This window comes from Otolemur garnettii, unplaced genomic scaffold (assembly GCF_000181295.1).
Source record: "Otolemur garnettii isolate 467f Iridium unplaced genomic scaffold, OtoGar3 scaffold00028, whole genome shotgun sequence".
Lineage (NCBI taxonomy): Eukaryota > Metazoa > Chordata > Mammalia > Primates > Galagidae > Otolemur > Otolemur garnettii.
In genome coordinates this window covers 14,856,173-14,876,980 of record NW_003852423.1, presented here as the reverse complement: position 1 = coordinate 14,876,980, position 20,808 = coordinate 14,856,173, and the positions used below count along the sequence as shown (strand labels likewise).

The window sequence follows — 20,808 nt, the reverse complement described above, 5'->3', positions numbered from 1 at the left end:
CCCGCCACAACGCCCAGCTATTTTTTGGTTGTAGCCATCATTGTTGTTTTGGCGGCCCAGGCTGGATTCGAAACCACCACCTTAGGTGTATGTGGCTAGCGCCTTAGCCGCTTGAGCCACAGGCGTTAAGCCGAATATAAACGTCTTAACACAATAACTAAGAAAATGCGGTGAAGGCTATGTTAACCAGTTTAAGAAAAATACTTCAAATTGTATATAAAACCAGCACATTGTACCCCATGATGACATTAATGTACACAGCTATGATTTAATAAAAAATAAAAAGTAATAAGAGAAAATCTAAAAAGCATCCAGAGAAAAAAGACATGGAAAACAGAGAAACATAATATGTAAAATTTTGTCTATTAAAGGGGTATTCCTTAATTTTTTTTCTTATGTTAGTTTATAATCACTTCAGTTAAAGTGACCCCATCTGGACATCTATGGTTCTGATATATTATGATCATGACCAGGCATAGTTTTTCATTGTTCAACAATAGCCAAAAAAATTCTTAGATCATTCATGTAATAATAACATAGAAAAGAAAAGTAACTAAAATATATATTTTTCAAATTTTGTTTTTAAGAAATCTGATTCTTAACAAACATTTATAATTAGATACAGCATTACTGAAATTTTTAGATATTTTTAGAAAGCCTTACAACTAGTCTTTTTCCAGAACCAAGTTTTTGCTGTTCGATCTCCTGCTTTTTATCTGCATCCGTTGCAAAAGCGAGTACTTGGTACCTGTATTAAAGATAAGAAAAAAATTATAAATGACTCTATAATTTAAAAGTATAAATTATTTTAAATTTTAAAAGCCCATAATCTATAATTTAAATCACCTTTTCGTTGATTTAAAAAACTGTAAAATTTGAGATTGAATTCTCATTGAATGATATCATGAAATGAGACTGCGCAGAGCTGTGATGATAAAGAAATTGTAACTGTATGACTCACTATTCAACACTGGGAAATTGCTCTAGCAGCTATAAAAGCAGTTCCATTAAAATTTTATGTGACAAACAACAATGAATAAGAAAGACCTAGTACCTAAACACCAAATAGACCGAAAAACATAATGCAAAGCAGTCAGATGTAAAAATTATTAATACAAAATCTATAGGACCAAGAAAAACTGAATTTAATCCCCAGATAAACCACTTACTAGCTGAGTAAATTTTGGCAATTAATCGCTCTGTGTCTAGCTTCCTCATCTATAAAATAGAAATAATAATCTGTAACTCAAATATTATTAAAAGGATCAAAGAATAAATTATAAAAAGTTCCTGGTATATACCAATATCTGGTATATATTTGGTGCACAAATATTTATTGATAGACAAAGAAACAGATACAGATTTATACGTAAATAGAGATCAATCATCTAATAGTTTATCTGGTATGTACATGAGTTCCCTTTTTTTTTTTGGCCAGGGCTGGGTTTGAACCCACCACCTCTGGCATATGGGGCCAGTACCCTACTCCTTAGAGCCACAGGCACCACCCGGTACATGAGTTCTTAATTTAATAATGGGCATTATGACCTATAAGTATTTTATAGGTCATATAAATAGCTTCTATTTCAATAGTGACATTTAGTGCAAATCATTCTAACAACAATTTATAAGTATCATCTAATCCAGAAATGATTAATTTAGCTAATAAAGTTGAAATTTCTATATTTTCCATTAATTAATGGTTTGGGTTTTTTTAATAATTATAGTCTAAATGAAGAAACTACAGGTTCACAGATTCCTTTCCCTCCTACTAAATCAACATTCCTTGCATTGTGCCGCCACAGCTAGGAGAAATATTTTAAAATAGATGTATTCAGACACATCATACTATCAAAAAGAAAGATGTCTGAGAGTATAAATAATCAAGGACACGAATGAATGAATGAAGGCAATGTGAAATACTTAAATAAACATTAAAATGTACAGTGGTATTAATCTGTTATATACCAATTCTGAAACCACCCTATCTCAAACAGATTTACAAATTCATTTGTAAAAATCTTCCAACTTCAGATGGAGAATCCTCAAAGAACTCAAATTCCATTTGATCCCACAATCTCATTACTAGGCATCTACCCACAAGAAAAAAATCATTTTATTATAAGGACATTTGTACTAGATTGTTTATTGTAGCTCAATTTATAGATGTCAAGAAGTGGAAACAACCTAAATGCCCATCAACCCAGGAATGGATTAACACACTGTGGTATATGCATACTATGGAATACTATTCACCCATAAAAAGATGAGACTTTACATCTTTTGTATTAACCTAGATGGAGCTGAAACACATTCTTCTTAGTAAAGTATCACAAGAATGTAAAAGCAAGTATCCAATGTACTCAGTACTAATATGAAGCCAGTAAATAATCTAATACATGCCCACATAAGAGAAAAACTCAATGCAATTCAGGCCAAGGATATGATGTGGGGTGAGAGGGCAGGAGGAGTGGGATGGGTGTTCCCCCACTCAATGGGCACAATGTAAGGGTCTATGGCACACCTTCGGGGTGCAGGACACAACTACAAGAGGGACTCTACCTAATAAATGCAAACCCTACAACCTAATTGTTTGCACCCTCACATTAACCTAAAATTTTTTTAAAACCTAAAAAATAAAAATCTTCCAACTTCAGTTGGATACTGAATTACTATGAATTAAGACATAAGACAGTCTTCTCAAGGCATAGTATCTGGTAACAAACTTACAATACCCTACATAAAGTCAGACTTATAGTTAATATGAATATTTAATGTAAATAAATTTCCCTCATTCCATATGTATATAGTAGGAATCTAAAACAAATGTTAACAATGGAAAAAAAATGCTACATGATCTGTACTTATCAGGAGCTCCCATACTATCTGTGGAAATTAATACATAGACAACTAAGTATAACTCACAGGACCCTGTGCTAATTAATAGAAGGTATACACACAGGACCAATCAAACAGAAACATGTAATTGAGATGGAAGATAGGTTCTTGGTATAGGTTAGGAAGAGAAAGCTAAGTTTCAAGAATGAGTGGAAATTCACCATCCTGGTAAAAAGGGAGAAAGCATGACAAAATAAATAGCATGCAATGGCATCCAACAGTAAAAAAGACATGAAAGGCTATGACAGGAATTCAAGAGAGCTATGTGATGGGGAAGAATGAGTCACAGGACCCATGATATAGGACGATCTCAGCCTTATAAAAATAGGCAGCTGCATCAAAGCTCTCTATATCATGCAACACTGACCTTCAAAATCCCAAATACTTCAAAAGTGCTAATTAAATGACCCTTACAGTCTGACCTCCACAAAAGAGTATTTTCCTACTCTCAGTTCATACTAACAGAAATATAGTACACGTAGGTGACTAAAACATCATCCTTAAGTTGGTCCTGCTATGAATCTAACCTCAGGCAATTAATCACATAGGTGGTTCATTTCCTGCAGACACCAACCCACCAGAAGATTACATCCATATTAATGTGACTGTTGCAAAAATTCAAAGTTCTTTGAGCTGCGTGAATCTTCTGACTACAAAGAGTTATTATTTCATCTGAGGAATAGGTTAGCCCGTAAGTGGCCTCATTAACATTAAAACGGAGGCAGCCAAAATTGACTACTGATTTCCAAATCCGGACCATTTTTCTTCCTGGAAGACAACTCAGAAGAGTATTTTATTACTTTAACATAACTGACAGCAAAGTTAGATGGTGACAAATTTACAACAGTATCTAGTTTATGGTTCCTCCTTAGCTTATAGTAACTGTGACCCAGAATGTACATAAAAACCTATTTCTTAAACTAAACAATGTCAAAAAGCTTTGGAAATCTGAAATAAAGAAAACACCTGGATCTTTTTCTTACCACGCAAGTGTTCTGTGATGTGAGCTAAAGAATAAAATTCCCTTGTTGAGACTGCTAAAAGAATAACCGGGCTCAATGTAACAGGATTTTATGAAAAGTGCCATATGTGTTTCTCAGAACAGACCAGCACTAATCCCAAATGCAACAAGTCCATAGAAACAATGGTGCTTTTTGACCCACTAGTCACAAATGTTTAACAGGGCCTACAGTGCACCAGTAACAAAGTCAACCATATAATTTAGTGCTCTTCCATATGCATCATAAAAATAGCAGCAAGTGGGCAGCGTCTGTGGCTCAGTGAGTAGGACTCTGGCCCCATATACCCAGCGTGGTGGGTTCAAACCTAGCCCTGGCCAAACTGTAACAAAAATAGCCAGGCCCTGTGGTGGGCTCCTATAGTCCCAGTTACTCAGGAGGCTGAGGCAAGAGAATCACCTAAGCCCAAGAGCTAGAGGTTGCTGTGAGCTGTCATGCCACAGCACTCTACTGAGGGGGACAAAGTGAGACTCTGTCTCTTAAAAAAAAAAAAAGAAAAAGAAAAATAGCAGCAAGTAACTAAAATGCAGATTGAGGTATCACAAAGAATAAAAGTAAACCCTCTGAAAATCGTTTATTTTCACATGAAACATAACTATCACTTCAAAGGATACCAGGAGGTTGTGAAACCTTGATATGTAACCCAGAGAACTTTAGCAGCAGAAATGCAAGCTCTGGGTACAGAACATTATTGCAACTATAGCTAAAACATTCTAGACTATGCCAAGGAGAATCACTTTCATTGAAAGAGGACAGTAACAAAACAGAAGCTTTCCTGATACACTTTTCACTCTTTCTTCAAGTTCTTGTTAAACACCTACTCTTAGCAAGGTACAGTGCAAGGGGACTTCACGGGATGCAAAAAAATCCTGCTATCAAAAAGAAAAGTCAAGTCACAAAGAAAAGTAACAAGCAAATATGTATCACTGAAAGTAGGAATGGTACTTAAGGGGAGAACTGAAAAACTCCATGAATTAAGAAGAAAAATGTTTGGAAATGAATCACTTCATAATGAAATGAATTATTCAATCAGCGAACAGAAGTTTAAGACAGATTCTGCTATCAGGAACTTGATAATGCAAGACATACTCTGGAATATTCCAGTACAATACAAGAAGGTGATACATACCAGTGAGCACAAAGGGTGTTTTGGGCAATAATACATCTAGAAGGTGAAAAAGGGAAGATGGTTGCACTAGTTAATCCCTTCCAAGGCTCAGCGCCTGTAGCTCAAGCGGCTAGGCCACCAACCACGTACACCAGAGCTGGCAGTTTTGAATCTAGCTCAGGCCTGCCAAACAACAATGTCAACTACAACTAAAAATAACCAGGTATTGCGGCAGGCACCTGTAGTCCCAGCTATTTGGTAGGCTGAGGCAAGAGACTTGCTTAAGCCCAGGAGTTTGAGGTTACTGTGAGCTATGACACCATAGCACTCTACCCAGTGCGAAAGCCTGAGATTCTGTCTCAAAATAAAAAAAAGGAGTCCCTTCCAAATCTGAAAGTCCACATCATAGAGGTAAAATAGGACTGCTACTATAAATCATATTGAATGTCAATATAAGAAAGTCTAAATTTCTAAATGGGAAATTAAAATTATCCTGGCTTAAAGAAGTGTTTCAAAAGGACAGATGTGAAAAGCACTCTTCAAAGTTTAAATTAGAGGTAAAACAAGCAAAAACCAAGAAATCCAAGTGAAAAGATAAAGATCTGAACCAATGGGAATGGGAAACAAGAGCTAAATAAGAAGAATTATGGGTAGAAAGCGCAGGGTTTAATGACTAAGAAATTCTCATGGGTAAAGGAAAGAAAAAGAGAAAAAAAGATGATCCAAAGTTTGGATACACATGGCCCAGTGAACAACGGTACCAAAGCCCTGCCCCCTTCCCCCCAAAAAGGGCAAACAGTTTTCTCACTTCAAAAGAAAAACAACACTCAAAGTGTGCCCCTGAATTATAATCACCTGAAGTATACATTTACTATAAAGATTTCTGAGTCTGATCCCCAAACATATTGAATCAAAATCTAGGGGAGTAGGGATTATGATCTGTAAATATACGTTTTGTAATAGACTGCCCAGGTGATTCCTACACACACTGAAGGCTAAGACTCATAGCTTTTACTAGGTCCTACTTAAACATAATTGAGCTAGGTTTAAATTATGAATATCAAAAATGAAAATAAATCAAGTCCTAAAAGTCTATTCTATTAACTGATTACAGTCTATTAACTGTATATAGACAGATTTACTGAAGACTCAAAAGAACAAACCCATAGTTTTTATTCTTTTCTCCACTCTAAATTGTACCAGTGATTATCATTTAATATAATCTGTAAACTTGAAAGCTTATTTAAGTGCAATATGCTACCTAATGTTATAAACCCTCATGATTGTCATTATTTCACAATAATCACATCTCATGCATTTTGACCATTATGAAAAGTCCACATAATGGATAAAACATACATATTTTAGTCTCAGATAAAGATGAATTTAATAGATTGGTATGTTGGAGAATTACCACAGTTAAAACAATGGGAGCTTTTGTGAGATTAAACTCACACATTAAGGAAACCTACACATTGCTTCCTCATCTAATCATTCCTGTGGAGTTATTATCAAATTCCTCTGCACATATTTCAAAGAGTAAGTAATTGAGTATTTAAATCTTTGTATTGCAGCCCTAGTATAGCACTATTTGGCAGGAGGAAGGCCCAAAACTTGATGGAAAGCTGAAAAGCAGATCCCCTCAATATCCCTGAAGTTTTGGCAGGCTTGAGTAAATTATATAGATATTTTTCTCAACCTCTCAAAATGAACATAATATTTTATTTATTACCAGTAGCAGTGCTACAATTCATTCATCTCCTTTGGAAAAGAGCCACAGGAGTTATAAAGGGAATGTGACATGATGATACATTACCTCCATCAGTTAACTTCTGCTTAGTCACAAACATTCACTTATTTTCAGAGTTTTAAACCCTACGTGACTGAACAATCATTCATGAAGGTAGATGGACATATGTGAATGGAAGACTCCGTTAGTTTGCTGTATACACAATACTAAAACTTAAAGACAAAAATTTATAACTGTTGCCTGATGAATGTATATTTTCTTCCCACATGGGAAAAATTGTGTGGCCAAAAATAATGCTCTAGAGCTATGATGATGTGATAGTTAGATATTTTAAGCTCTAAATGTTGCCATCAGTAAGATAATACAATAAAGTTACTGAAGATATGGAAACCCTCAAAGTCTATTTCTTTTCTCAGCATGAATTTCTGCTCTCTTCTCCCCATTCTCTCTGCCAACGAAAAAACATACTCTCCAAAAACTCAAAACTTTAACTTTTATTGAAACCTAGCTGGCAGAGAAGAAAATGGTCTCTCTCATACACAATTCACCAAGATCAATAAGAAGTTCCAGCAGAAAGTATAAATTATATTCATAGGGTCATTTTCATACCTCACCTCGATTTGAATTGGTTTTTTCTAATAATTAACATTTATGACACTTACAGTTAATACCAATATTTTTCCTATGTCACATACATTCTCTTTTGTTATAAAATCATGCAACAGATGCATGTTCGATTTGACTTTTTTCACTCAACATTGTGTTTTATTATTTATTATATCAAGAAACAGTCACAATAATGATTGAGCATTTTCAATGAGGTAGCAACTTGACATACATTTAATAATACCATATAATAAGCTTGTCAAAATGAGTGGTATCACCTCCTTTAGAGGAAGATAAGGACACTGACAATCAAACAACTATTAATAGCAAAATCAGGATTCCAAGACAGGTCTTCCTTTTCCTCACAAATCACTGCACCATCCTGACTTCCAAATATTCTACAGTAGTAAATCATATGCTCTAAGTCTCCCCAAGTATCAAAGAAACCAGTCTCTTTTTCATTTGTAATATTCAAGCCCTTTATGGGAAAAATTAATCAGCAACATATATGTCAAAAAAATAATGAGTCCAAAGATTTACACCCAAACTTACTTATAACTTTCCACTAGTCGGCAGGAAGAGACAGTAATGAAGGAATCCGTACGGGAACTATAAGCAAGAGGGCCAGGCAGAAGAGAACCAGGGAGAAATCTGCCAAAAGCATAGCTTTCTTGTTCAAACACCATCAGCATCCCATCCATAGACTGGATACAAATTAAATCTCGACCTAAAAAATAATTAGAGGAAATTAGGCGATCTATTTATCTTTATAAATATAATGTATGTGTCATTATCCACAACAAATATATTTCATAGCTAATGTCTTCCCCATGGGTAAAAATGGGTAGTTTAAATTTTAAATTATAAACCAATGAAGAAAATCCCTGAAACCATGACTGTAAGATATCATTTCTTCCAACTCAGAACTATAACAAAAACTGTTCTTTATGGAACTACCTTCTTCATAGCATGTCAGTCTCAGACTTCCAAAGGGCTTAAACATCAGTCAAATACAATACACCACATTCACAGGCATGCTGTGGAAACCAATTCTCTATAAGTTTTAAGCAATATTGAGAGTGAAAAACACCAATACTGAAAACCGCTAATCCATAAATGCTCTATAGACTGATTTTGAGTGTCTTCTACTATCAGTCTTTCAATACTAAGTGTGATATTCACAGTTCTTAAGTACACTAACATGATGTTAATGATGACTTCTGATATAATACAATCTTTCCCTAATCTAAGAAAAATCTACTAGCTCTAACTTTTCATGTTCTGCTAGCGTGATTAGTGTTTCCTATAATTTATTATATATGGAAAAACTATGCCAAAGAAAAATTAAGCTACTCATTAAGGGAATAAATAAAAAGCCAACTGTCAAATCTGTCATCTCTAGACCATACTTAGCATATACAGCAAGTCCTGTAGTAACCTTTCTATGTTACCTTGGATATCAATGACAATCTTATATAATATATTTAAATTGTAAAGAGTGAATTTACTCAAAAAGAAATTAAATTGCATAGAAATAGATAATATTCTTATCTAGGGACAAGGGCTCACACCTATAATCCTGGTACCCTGGAAGACAGAAGCAGGAGATTACTTGGTTCAGGAGTTCAAGATCAGTCTGAGCAAGGGCAAGACTCCGTCTCTACTAAAAATGGTGACAAGGGCCTGTAGACTCAGCTATTCCGGAGGCTAAGGTGGGAGGATCACTTGAGCCCAGGAGTTTGAGGTTGCTGTGAGCTAGGCTGAGGCAATGGCACTCTAGCCCTGGCAACAGAGCAAGGTTCTATCTCAAAATAAAAGAAGAAAAGAAAAAAGATGATCTTCTTAGAGTTGTATTTGATTAAGGACAATTATACAACTGGGAAATTTTATTTAAAATATATTGCTAAAGGAGTTTTTTAAAAGAGAAAAAAACAGATTTGAGGTTTCTTATTACTGTAATATTTAATCCATCTTGACTGATACAACTTTAAATAACCTGAAAAATACTCTAGGATAAACATTGTCTCAACAAATGAATGTTCACTAAACACACATCTGAACCATTCAGGGATTCTTTAGAGACATAAGAATTGTTTATATTAATGCTGTTTGAAAAGTATTCTCTTAATACTCAGATTCTTTTATAATGCCTGGTATGTTCCACAATTACTATTTTAAGTTTTCTTTTTTAAATCTAATCTTTATCCTGTCTCTGGCCCTATCACCCTAAGTGCACCCGATCTTATCTAGCCTTTATCCTCTATGTTATTAAAGGTTGTTAAAAGAGATGTGATTTCAGATGCATTCTATATGTTTATGCATGCTGTACACATATATTTACAGAGACACATTCAGACAAAGAGTATCTCATTTAACTATCTGGCAGTCCCACTTGTCTAAGACCAAAGTATAAAACTGCCTCTGAGTAGTTGGAACAGATGCTGCAAGGACTTTGTAATGAAAATCAAGTGAACTTTTTGTAGGTAGGATTCCCAGGTCTCACTCAGGACATCTATTCTTAATTACAGTTCTAACAATTATACTTGTTATAAACAGGTTACTGATATTACTGTAGCTTCAACCTTCTCAGTTGTAAATGACTACATTTGTATAAGAGCTCCAAGGTTATCAATTAATCTTTAGCAAAGGCACCAAGAATACACAGTGGGGAAAGGACAGCCTCTTCAATAAATGGTATTGGCAAAACTGGATATCCACAGTCCAAAAAATGACACTGAATCCTTATCTTACACCATACGAGAAATCCACTCAATGTGGATTAAAGATTTAAACCCTAAGACTTGAAACTGTAAAACTCCCAAAAGAAAACATATGGGAAAAATTCCATGACATCAGTCTTGGCAATGACTTTTTTAGATAGGACACCAAAAGCACAGGCAACAAAGCAAAAATAAACAAATGAGAGTACATCAAGCCAAGAAGTTTCTGCACAGCAAAGGACACAGTCAACAAAATGAAAAGGCAATACACAAAATGAGATCCGATATTTGCGAACCACATAGTATTTGAGAAGAAATTAATCTCTAAAATATATAAGAAACTCATACAACTCAATAGCAAAAAACTAAAAAATAACCCAATTGCAAAATGGATTTAGACCTGAATAAATATTTTTCCAGAGAAGACATACAAACAGCCAACAGGAATATAAAAAGGTGCTCAACATCACTAATCAGCTAACAGGGAAATGCAAATCGAAAGAAATCTTGTCATTTGCAAAAACACAAATGTACATAGAGGACATTATGCTAAATGAAACAAGCCAGATGCAGAAAAACTATTACTGCATGATTTCACTTGTATGTGAAATCTAAAAAAAGTCAAATTCATAGAAACAGAAAGTAGAACTGTGGTGGTTTCCAGGGGTCAGAGGATGGGGAAAATGAGGAAATGGTCAAAAGATATAAACATACAGTTATGAGATGAATAAGTTCTAGAGACCTAATACACAGCATGGTGACTACAGTGAATAATAACGTATTGTACACTAGAAATTTCCTAAGAGAGTTGATGTTAAATGTTCTCACCACAAAAAAAAAAGAGACAACTATATGAGACAAGTGATATGCTAATTACCTTGACTCACATTGTACATCTTGAATATATACAATTTTTATCTGCAATTAAATTGCAATAAAGCTGGAAAAAAGGAGTTCCAAAGTTACAAATAACATGTTAAAGTTTCTAACCGATGGCACATATAAGGCACACAATAAATTATAGCATTTTATGGGGGCTATTACTACTTGCTTCCCCAGCCCAGAAAGAAGAAAGTAACAAATTAGAAAAGGGGTGATGACACTGTCAGCTACGAGCAGTGACAGTCAATGCCTCACCAAAAAGGCAGAAAATAGAACAACTATAGAATACATATCAAATAATTCAAATAAGAACATCAGTCCAGGCTCTGTTAGCACAGGAGCAATTACTAGCCTTGCATACCTCAAAAAGAGAAATGCCATATTCTATAAGGAGTTATTAAGTGAATTTAACATAGTTTGATATAGTTTATTCATATGCAAAAAGATGTTGTAGCAGAGCAGCTAACTCCACCCTCTAATAGCCATTTCTTTCTTTAGTACTGAAATCATAAATCATCATTAGACACGTGGCCATCCATAATAAAGCCTACACTTACAGTCCTATGTTTACAGATACATCAGATGATTACATTCTCGTCAATGAGACAGGAGCAGAGGTTATATGTACAACTTCTAGGCACAGAAGGACGGGGTGTGACCCTGCTCCCTTCTTCACAGCACAAGGGGAGGGCTGGAGCAGCCACACACTGAGGACAACAGAGCTTCTCTAGCAGCCCTAGACTCTGTTAACTCCAAGTGGTTGAACATGAAAGAAACATCTTCCTTATTTAAGTCATCATTAAATTGGGTCTTGTTAAAGAGACCAAATCTATATCTTAACATAGATCTTATTTGAGCCTAAAGATCCATTCAGTACTACTGCCTCTTAAAATCTAGTTTCACTTAACTGTATCTTGGTCTCAAAAACAAACAGGGATAGAAGGCAAATTTGGAAAACTGGGGAAATTTGAATACGACTACACATTAGATAATACTAAAGAACTATTGTTAATTTCATTAAGTGTGATCATGATGTTATGACAACGTAAGAGAATACTATTATTGAAAAAAGTGGGCTTGGAGCCTGTGGCTCAAGTGGCTAAGGCGCTAGCCACATACACCTAAGGTGGCGGGTTCAAATCCAGCCTAGGCCCGCCAAACAATAATGACAGCTGCAACCAACAAATAGCCGGGTATTGTGGCAGGCGCCTGTGGTCCCAGCTACTTGGGAGGCTGAGGCAAGAGACTCACTTGAGCCCAGGAGTTGGAGGTTGCTGTGAGCTGTGATGCCACAGCACTCTACCCAGGGAGACAGCTTGAGGCTCTGTCTCAAAAAAAAAAAGAAAAATGTGTGCTGAAGTACATATAGGTGAAATGGTACAAGATCTATATGTTCCTTTCAAAAGGTTTATCAAAAAAGAAAGTGTATATATATGTAAATATATATATACATTTACAACTGTTGACTCCAGATGGTGGAAATATAGATGTTCTTGTTACTTTTTTCTATATACTTTTTCACAAGAAAAATGTAGAAAAATAAAGTGTTTAAATATATACATTTTGTATATGAAATACTTATACAATGACCTTGACCTATGGTAGAGCATATTAATGGTAACCAAAATATGCTATTGATATTTATATTATTAAAAACTCAGGGAGGCACCCATACCTCAGTGATTAGGGTGTTGGCCACATGCTCTGGGGCTAGTGGGCTCGAACCTGGTCCTGACCTGCTAAACACAAAAGAAAAAACAATAGCTAGGCATTGTGGTGGGCACTTGTAGTCCCAGCTACTAAAGAGGCTGAGGTTGGCTCGGTGCCTGTGGCTCAAGTGGCTAAGGCACCACCCACATACACCTAAGGTGGCAGGTTCAAATCCAACCTGGCCCTCCAAATAACAATGATGGCTGCAACCAAAAAAATAGCTGGGCATTGTGGCAAGCGCCTGTGGTCCCAGCTACTTGGGAGGCTGAGGCAGGAGACTCACTTGTGCCTAGGAGTTGGAGGTTGCTGTGAGCTGTGATGCCACAGCACTCTACCCAGGGGGACAGCTTGAGGCTCTGTCTCAAAAAAAAAAAAAAAAAAAGGAGGCTGAGGCAAGAGAATCACTTGAGCCCAAGAGTTTCAGGTTGCTGTGTGCTATGATACCACAGCACTCTACCAAGAGTGACAAAGTGAAACTCTAACTCAAATTAAAAAAAAAAAATCAGAGCATGTATACTTGCAAACAGAAGTACAAAATAAATTTTTGTTCAATTTATTAAGTAGCATCATTGAATCATGAGTCTTCAGTCTCCCAAAGACTTTAAAGAAGTAATTTTCAGGGCAGGAATGGTAGTTCATGTCTATAATCCCAGCACTTTGGGAGGCTGAGGAAAGAGGATCAGTTGAGATTAGTTCTAGGGCAGGAATTCAATGCCAGCGTGGACACCATAGCAAAACCCTATCTCCATAAAAATAAGAAATATTCCTGGTATCCCTGCCTGTAGAGAAAGAATAAATAAGTAAATAAATAGCAAAATAAAAAAAATAACTGGGCATGACGGCGTTCACCTATAATCTCCACTAGTCAGGAGGCTGAGGCTGAAGGGTAGCTTGAATCTAGGAGTTTGAGGTTGCAGTGAGTTTGAGACCAGCCTGAGCAAGAGTGAGACCCCCATCTCAAAAAATAGCTGGGCACTGTCAGGGGCCCTTATAGTCCCAGCTACTTGGGAGGCTGAAGCAAGAGGATCACCTGAACCCAAGAGTTTGAGGTTGCTGTAAGCTATGACACCATGGCATCTACACAGAGTGACAAAGTAAGACTCTGTCTCAAAAAAATAAAATAAAATAAAAATTTAAAAATTTTCTTAAAAAGTGGTGCTCAAAATGTGGCTCCAAGACAGCAGCATCAGCATCACCTGGGAAGTTCTTAGAAATGCAAATTCTAAGATCCCAGTGCAGACCTACTGATTCAGAGACTCTGGCAATAGGGCCTGGCACTGGTAGGTGTTAGCAAGCCCTAGAGACTATTCGGAGGCATGCTAAAGTCTCAGAACCACTACCTTTACATGATAGGACAAAGAATCAAGGCTAGAAGAAAACTTGAACCCCAGAGAAAACATGGCCCTTTAGCATGGAAAAGGGGTCTTATTTCCTGAAATTATAGCAACACAGAGGAAGATACTCAATGAACTATAAAAGACCAAGTGAGCTCTCTCTGGAGCCAGATAATCTGGGTTTGAGTCCAGCTCTATAAATTATTAGCTATAAACCTGAGCTCAAGTTTCCTTATCTGCAAGGTGGAATAACCTGTGAGAATTAAACAATGTGTGGAAACTTGATGTAGAGTGGTAAACAATCATACTGTTATCTTTATAATTATTTTCTAAGTCTTGTATTACATGTTATATTAATGTGTAACTGCTGCCATTTCTCACACACATCATGATGATGCATGCTTCCTTGCTTTTGCTTATATTATTTCCTTTCCCCAAATAGTCCTTTCACTTTTCTTCCCCTGGTCTAGCAAACATTTGCTAGCTTCCTCCTGATCATCTATCTATTCTCCTCTCCTCCCATGCTTAGACATGAGGCTTGGGTGAGTCTGGCCTCACTCGAAGCTTAAGGGTAGACCTTGACTTACATAAACCAATTAGTATTCCACTAGTCACAGTGACTGGTTCAGGGAAATGTATAATTTACAGCCTCGGAGAGGAACTAAATCCCCAAATTGAGCCAGAACTAGAGAAAAAGTTACTCTTCCCTGGAAGAGTAATGTGTGAGAAGGATAAAGTCTGGAATCACAGAGGCCACTTGGCTTTTCTTAGGGCACAGTTAAGAGAGAGCCATGGAAGACACTGTTTGAGCCAGTGCATCAAGGCTCACCTGCAGCCAAATCTACCTCTCAACTCTTTAGGCAATAAATTTCCATAAAGGTTGAAGACATTTTGAGTTGGGTCGCTGTCCCTGAATCCAATGAATCAACTTATATTTCCTCTGAGAGAAATCACAGGCTAAGGCTCACAACTTCCCATAAGTCTTCTCTTTTCCCATCAATCACCCTCCATCTGCGATCCCATCCTTAACTCCATCTTAGAAAAAAACATATCTTGAAATGATCTATTTTTGTGTCTCTCATTCACCCTCAACTTCATCTAAAGTCAGGAACCATATCTGACTCATCTGTGGAAATGCAGCAACTATGAAATGCCTGGAAATACATTAATAAATGTCTGGTGAACTGAAGTAATCTAGGCAAAATAATTTATTCATTTGCAAGTCAGACTGGCTGAGATTTTATTCTGTGTGTTCCACACACTGCATATGAAGTATGTGAAAAATGCTTTATTTATTACAATTTTGGCTACTGATGTTTAGAAAAATGTAGAGATCAATCCAAAATATTACTCAAAAATAAATAAATAAATCCTCCAAAACACTGTTTTGGAAGTTACTTCAGAATACATACCAAAGGCTCCCCTTACAGATAATGGAAATAGAAAGAATAGTCCAGAAATGCCATGAAAGTTTTGTAAGTCTGATAGAACAGAGCCAATAAGAACCTTCATAAAAGTAATTGGATTTCAGGAGCTGTTTAAATGACCCAGTTATGAACCATCTCAAAGATCCCTACCATGGTCTTGGAAACGTATTAGGAGCTGTAAGAAAGACAGAACAGAAGCAATGTTAACGACTACTGATATTTACTGAGCACCTGCTACACTCTTGGCTTTGTGTTAAACACTTAACCAACATATTAGCTACAATCTTCAATAACTCTAAAAAGTACATCCATTTTATATGAGAAGATTGAAACCCACAAACTTAAACAATTTGTATAATGTCAAAGAATTAGAAGGTGACAGATGAATTAATTCATTCAATTAGGGGTCTATTGGGTTCCCTTATACCACACTGAATCCCAGAGAGGAAAAACTTACTTTCATTTTAAAAAATAACACACATAAACATACAAAATCTAAATGATGTGAAACAGAAAATCGTAGAGTGTCTTTATAGTGAACTTCCTAGGAAAGGTTTCATGACAGGAGAGGATACATCCTAGACTGCAAATGATAAGCAGAGTGAATGGGGGGCAAAGGTAAAAGTAGAGGGAATTTCTGAGAGAGAACTTAGCAAAAGGTGCAAAGGCATTTAAACTTGATCCACAATGCAATGGATCAATTTTTACCTACAGAACACGAAACCTAAAAGTAATATATTGAAAAGATGACAATATCTTGATGCTTCCTCAAAAGTTATGCCTAAACTGTACAGAAAAAAAATAAAATACTTTTTAAACTGGAAAAAACTAGGAAGGTTGGAGATTTCATCAGAACCTAAAATCTAAATGTTTATTTCATTAATCTTGAGCAGAAAGAGAGAAAAATAACTGCTGTAATTTGAAATATTATTTGCAAGATCTGGGAACAAATTGAGAAAGGACCTACCAAGATCATTCTGAAAAGATTTTGGAAATCAGTATTTTTTATTTACAAAGGCAAAAAAATAAATCTCTGTCCCTCTGACTAGGGGGTAGAAGGCAGACAAGTTCCATCATGGCAGCAATGGAATATATTCAATATATTCATTCATTCATTTATTTTATTAAATAGTGTGTATCATTTCCTGGTGTTAAAATAGCATGTAGTCAAAGCTTCAATATGAGGCATAAACTGGTAATCAAGTACATGTTAAACTGATGGCTAGATTAACCATTTTCTCTACTACATTATAGACCATTCCCTAAAATGGTGTGTGTGAGAGTGTGTGTGTCCCCAAGACCAGAATTTCTTTCTACCATGCATGACCCAGAGCATTTTCCATCATTCATATGGCAACAAGAGTCCCAGGGAGGGTAGTACTGAATGCTATTTCCTCCATTTCTCTGCTGTCTTTCTCTTCCTGTGGAATCTTTGCAGCACAGTAAGTAGAGGAGCACATTTGAAAGACGACTACCATTACTCAGCATGCTACATGTTTTTTGAATCTCCCTATGCTCATATTTCTTTTACACATTGAGTAAAAATACAAGTGAAGAAATGCAACCGTGACCTGTGGGCAAGCATATACACAGTTTAGCATGCAGACGTCAAAAATATTTGGTCTTTCTCCAAGTCTGAAAAACACATGAAAAACAGCTGTATAGGTAATCAAAAAGGCAGACAGGAAACATCAAGAGACTGATATGTAAGAACAGAGGAGTCCAGAAGTCTGTGGAACTTCCACTCATTTTACACATCTATAGAAAAATATTTTGTTGTTGTTACAGAAAAACTGAAACACTAAAGTCATTAGTAAAGATTACTGCAAACCTAACTCAAAAAAGATAGAACATGTTTGCTATGAGCAAAGACATAAAAATGTTCACAGTAGGATTCCAGTAGATACTGCCTTAAAAACAAAAAGTAGATGGATTTGTAGAGCTTAAAAGATTATAAATTTGCCACTAACTATCATTTTTGTACATTTCATTCATATCATCACACAAATAAATTACCTCTAATGTTTCGAGATACAAGTTACTATATTTGGGTATCCTTAATAATTGATAATTGGTAAATAATTAGGCAAAAGAATAGCTACCTTCTTTCTTATTAAGCTCTCCTTCACATTATTTTTGTTTGAGCATTCTAAAAGTAATTCTAATAATAACATAATATACAATCAAATTCTAAGTTTAAAACCTTAGACATAAATAAATAAATAAATTTTAAAATAAGAGAACAGAGGAAATCAATAAATAGAATACATGTGTTGGGCTAAATAAGTAAACTACGTACCAGGGAAAAGTTACACTAAATCTCAACTATTATTCAAGTATTATCCAAATAAATAACTTCATGAGATTAATTGCTTTAAAACTCAAGAAAATGTGAGTCTACATATTAACTCTTCCTAAGAACTTGTCTCTTGACATTTTAATGTCTCATTTTAATAGCAAGCTTTAATTACCTTACAAAGACCACTAGTGTGTGTTCTGACAAGCTATTTATCACAATCTTTTCTTCTAAACTATGAACAAGGTTAATAACATATTATAAGGAAATTACAACCACTGATTAAATTAGCACTATGTGTGATGAATTTGATATGAATGCAGTGTTAGAATTTAAAGGAGGGCCCTAAAAATTATATCATTACTTGCATCCACAAAATATTGGGTGAATTGTGTGTCAGGTATGATGATCACAAATGTGTTGATAATATTTTCCAGAATTCACAGTTATTCAACAAATTTTATGAACACCCAGTATATACCTAGCATGTGCTATGAGAGACATACCTCCTACCCCAAGAAAGTTCAGTAAATGTGGGAGTTAAAACAATTAAATATTATAACAATGTAAGAACACAAACATACTAAAGTAATTGAAAAGTCTATGGGAGGATGATTAACAGTGTCTGGAAGACTCGGGAAAAGCTGATACAGAGATAACACTTGGGTCTTGCAGGTTGAGAAAGAGTTCAGAGTTCACCAGGCAACCAGAGAAACAAAAGAAGCAGATGGAACACCATGCACAGAGGCCGGGACTGTGAGAGAGCTATGCTTGCAGGGTGTTAGGAGGTGGGGATGCTGGGTGGAGGGAGACACTGCTGAAGAAGACATGTTCAGCAGAACTGAGGGCAAGGCCACAACTGCAGGACGGGTTTGCCGCCTCCTTATTGTTTGTCCTGAGAGCTCGATCACCTTCTTTACATATCAAGCAGTGATATGAAGAGATATAACACGATGTTGATATAAGGATTAAATACAATAAAAATACATACTGGCTAGTACCTGGTTATCATTCAATACATGGTAAGTAACTGATATTATTAAATTTCTTTGCCTCGCAGACCAAATTATGTGGAAAAACTTAAAACTGAGGATAAAAAAATTCCTTCAGAGCAAAAAGGATAAAATTGAATGTGAGAAGGAGTAAATACACACACACAATCAGAAATTCATTGTTTTCTAAAGCAAAGGGTTTTTCACACTTTAAGAACTATCAAAAATCTTTCAGAATTTAGGTCTGTGTGAACGATTCATTGGCTGTTCAAGATGATTTTCTGACTATTTTAAGTTACTTTCTTCAAAACAGCCATTTCCCCATCATACTAACTACTGAAATCTCTAAAGAAAACTATTGAGTATGCCAGAAAGCCCTATTTGGGAATGGGGAATACATTTCTGCCGCTCATCCCACCCCAACACACACATTCATATTCACGTTCATATTCTGCCCCCATGTTGATGTTTTTACAGGATGACTCCCTAGGTAACATAAGAAAAATAAGACAGATGACATCATACAGAAGAGCCCATGTACTTAGCATTCCTTTCTTCTCCCTCATCCAAAAGAAAAATTCTTAAAGGGTGAGAATCATGTTGAGCTATAACATTTTTTAAATAACTAGTTTCAGGCCAGGCATAGTGGTTCATGCTTATAAATCCTGGTATTTGGGGAGGCTGAGGAAGGAGGATCACTGAGCCCAGGAGTTTAAGGTTATAGTGAGCTGTGATCACACCATTGCATTCCAGTCTGGGTCACAGAGCAAGACCTTGTTTCTAAAAAAAAATAATAATAAATTTAATTGATTAATTACTTAATCATTTTAAAGTGAAGTAAACTTCTTAAGGTAATAACCAATCATGGTAAGAAACCCAGAGAATATTCCAAAAAATATTTAAAAACAGAAAATTTTAGATACTTTTTCATTTTGTGCAAATATTCCTCATTTGCAATAGTATCAGTTCCATTAAGCAATAAGTTGAAAAACTAAATATTTGCTTTTTTGGTTTGTTTGTTTGAAATAGGGTCTAGTTATATTGCCCAGGATGGTCTCAAACTCGTGGGCTGAAGTGATCTTCCCACCTCAATTAGGATTAAAGGCACATGGCATCAACTCCCAGCTCTAAGTTGTTATATATTGTTAATCCTCTTAATCAATCTTATAATCATTAGCATATCAAAAGATGGGATAAGAAAAAACTATAGACCACAATGAACTTGATATCACCAATTAATTAAAGTTGTGGAAAAAATAACTAATGTCAGGAAATTCTCAGCTGAAGCTCAACTTAATCTAAGCTTAGATGATTTTAAAAGGCAAATCAAAATAAATTAGGGATGACAATACTAACTTTAAACTTCTTGAACTGGGCCAGGAGCAGTGGCTCACACCTATAATCCTAGCACTCTGGGAGGCCAAGGCAGGCGGATTGCTTGAGCTCACGAGTTCAAGACCAGCATGGCAAAAGTGAGACCCCCGTCTCTACTAAAAATAGAAAAACTGACTTAAGAGGATCACTTGAGCCCAAGTTGGAGGTTGCTGTGAGCTATGATGCCACAGCACTCTACCCAGGGCATCAGCTTGAGACTCTGTCTCAAAACAAATAAAATAAAATAAATTTACTGAATTGTCCATGCCTATCACAAAGTATGATGTGCCATTTAGCCATAGTTTGGCCTATTAAATTTCCTTAGTTTCTTCTAAAGGAAGTAATGAAAATAGTATATCTTTACTAAAGGTCATAAAAACAAATATCCAAAATGATCATTTTAATATACAGATGCAATCATGTTATCAGCCCACTCAAAAACTTCAAAGACACTCCAGTATCTCCAGAATTAAGTACAAATTCATGAACAGGATATCTAAAGAATTCTTTGCTGTGACGTCTAATAAATTTTACATATTTCCTGTTATCCAGCCAATACTCTAGGTAAAAGAACCCTGGCTTAAAGGACCCAATACACATAGTCTTCTTAATCTAGTTCTGTTTATCTGAATGCCATTCCCCTAACTCAGCCTCACAAAATCCTTCATCCTGTAACCCCAAGATCCAAACAC

At 35.7% G+C, this 20,808-nt stretch overlaps 1 protein-coding gene across 1 annotated transcript in view; it reads right to left on the bottom strand.

The window, feature by feature from the left end:
* The window catches only part of BBS9 (Bardet-Biedl syndrome 9), a 462,348-nt gene that overhangs the window by 303,855 nt on the left and 137,685 nt on the right, over positions 1–20,808 (bottom strand). The window contains exons 6-7 of the mRNA XM_003788573.2: positions 7,934–8,108; positions 664–748 (exon numbers count right to left, since the gene is read on the bottom strand). Coding sequence (XP_003788621.1) covers positions 664–748; positions 7,934–8,108 — 260 coding nt within the window. The remainder of the gene's footprint in view (positions 1–663; positions 749–7,933; positions 8,109–20,808) is intronic.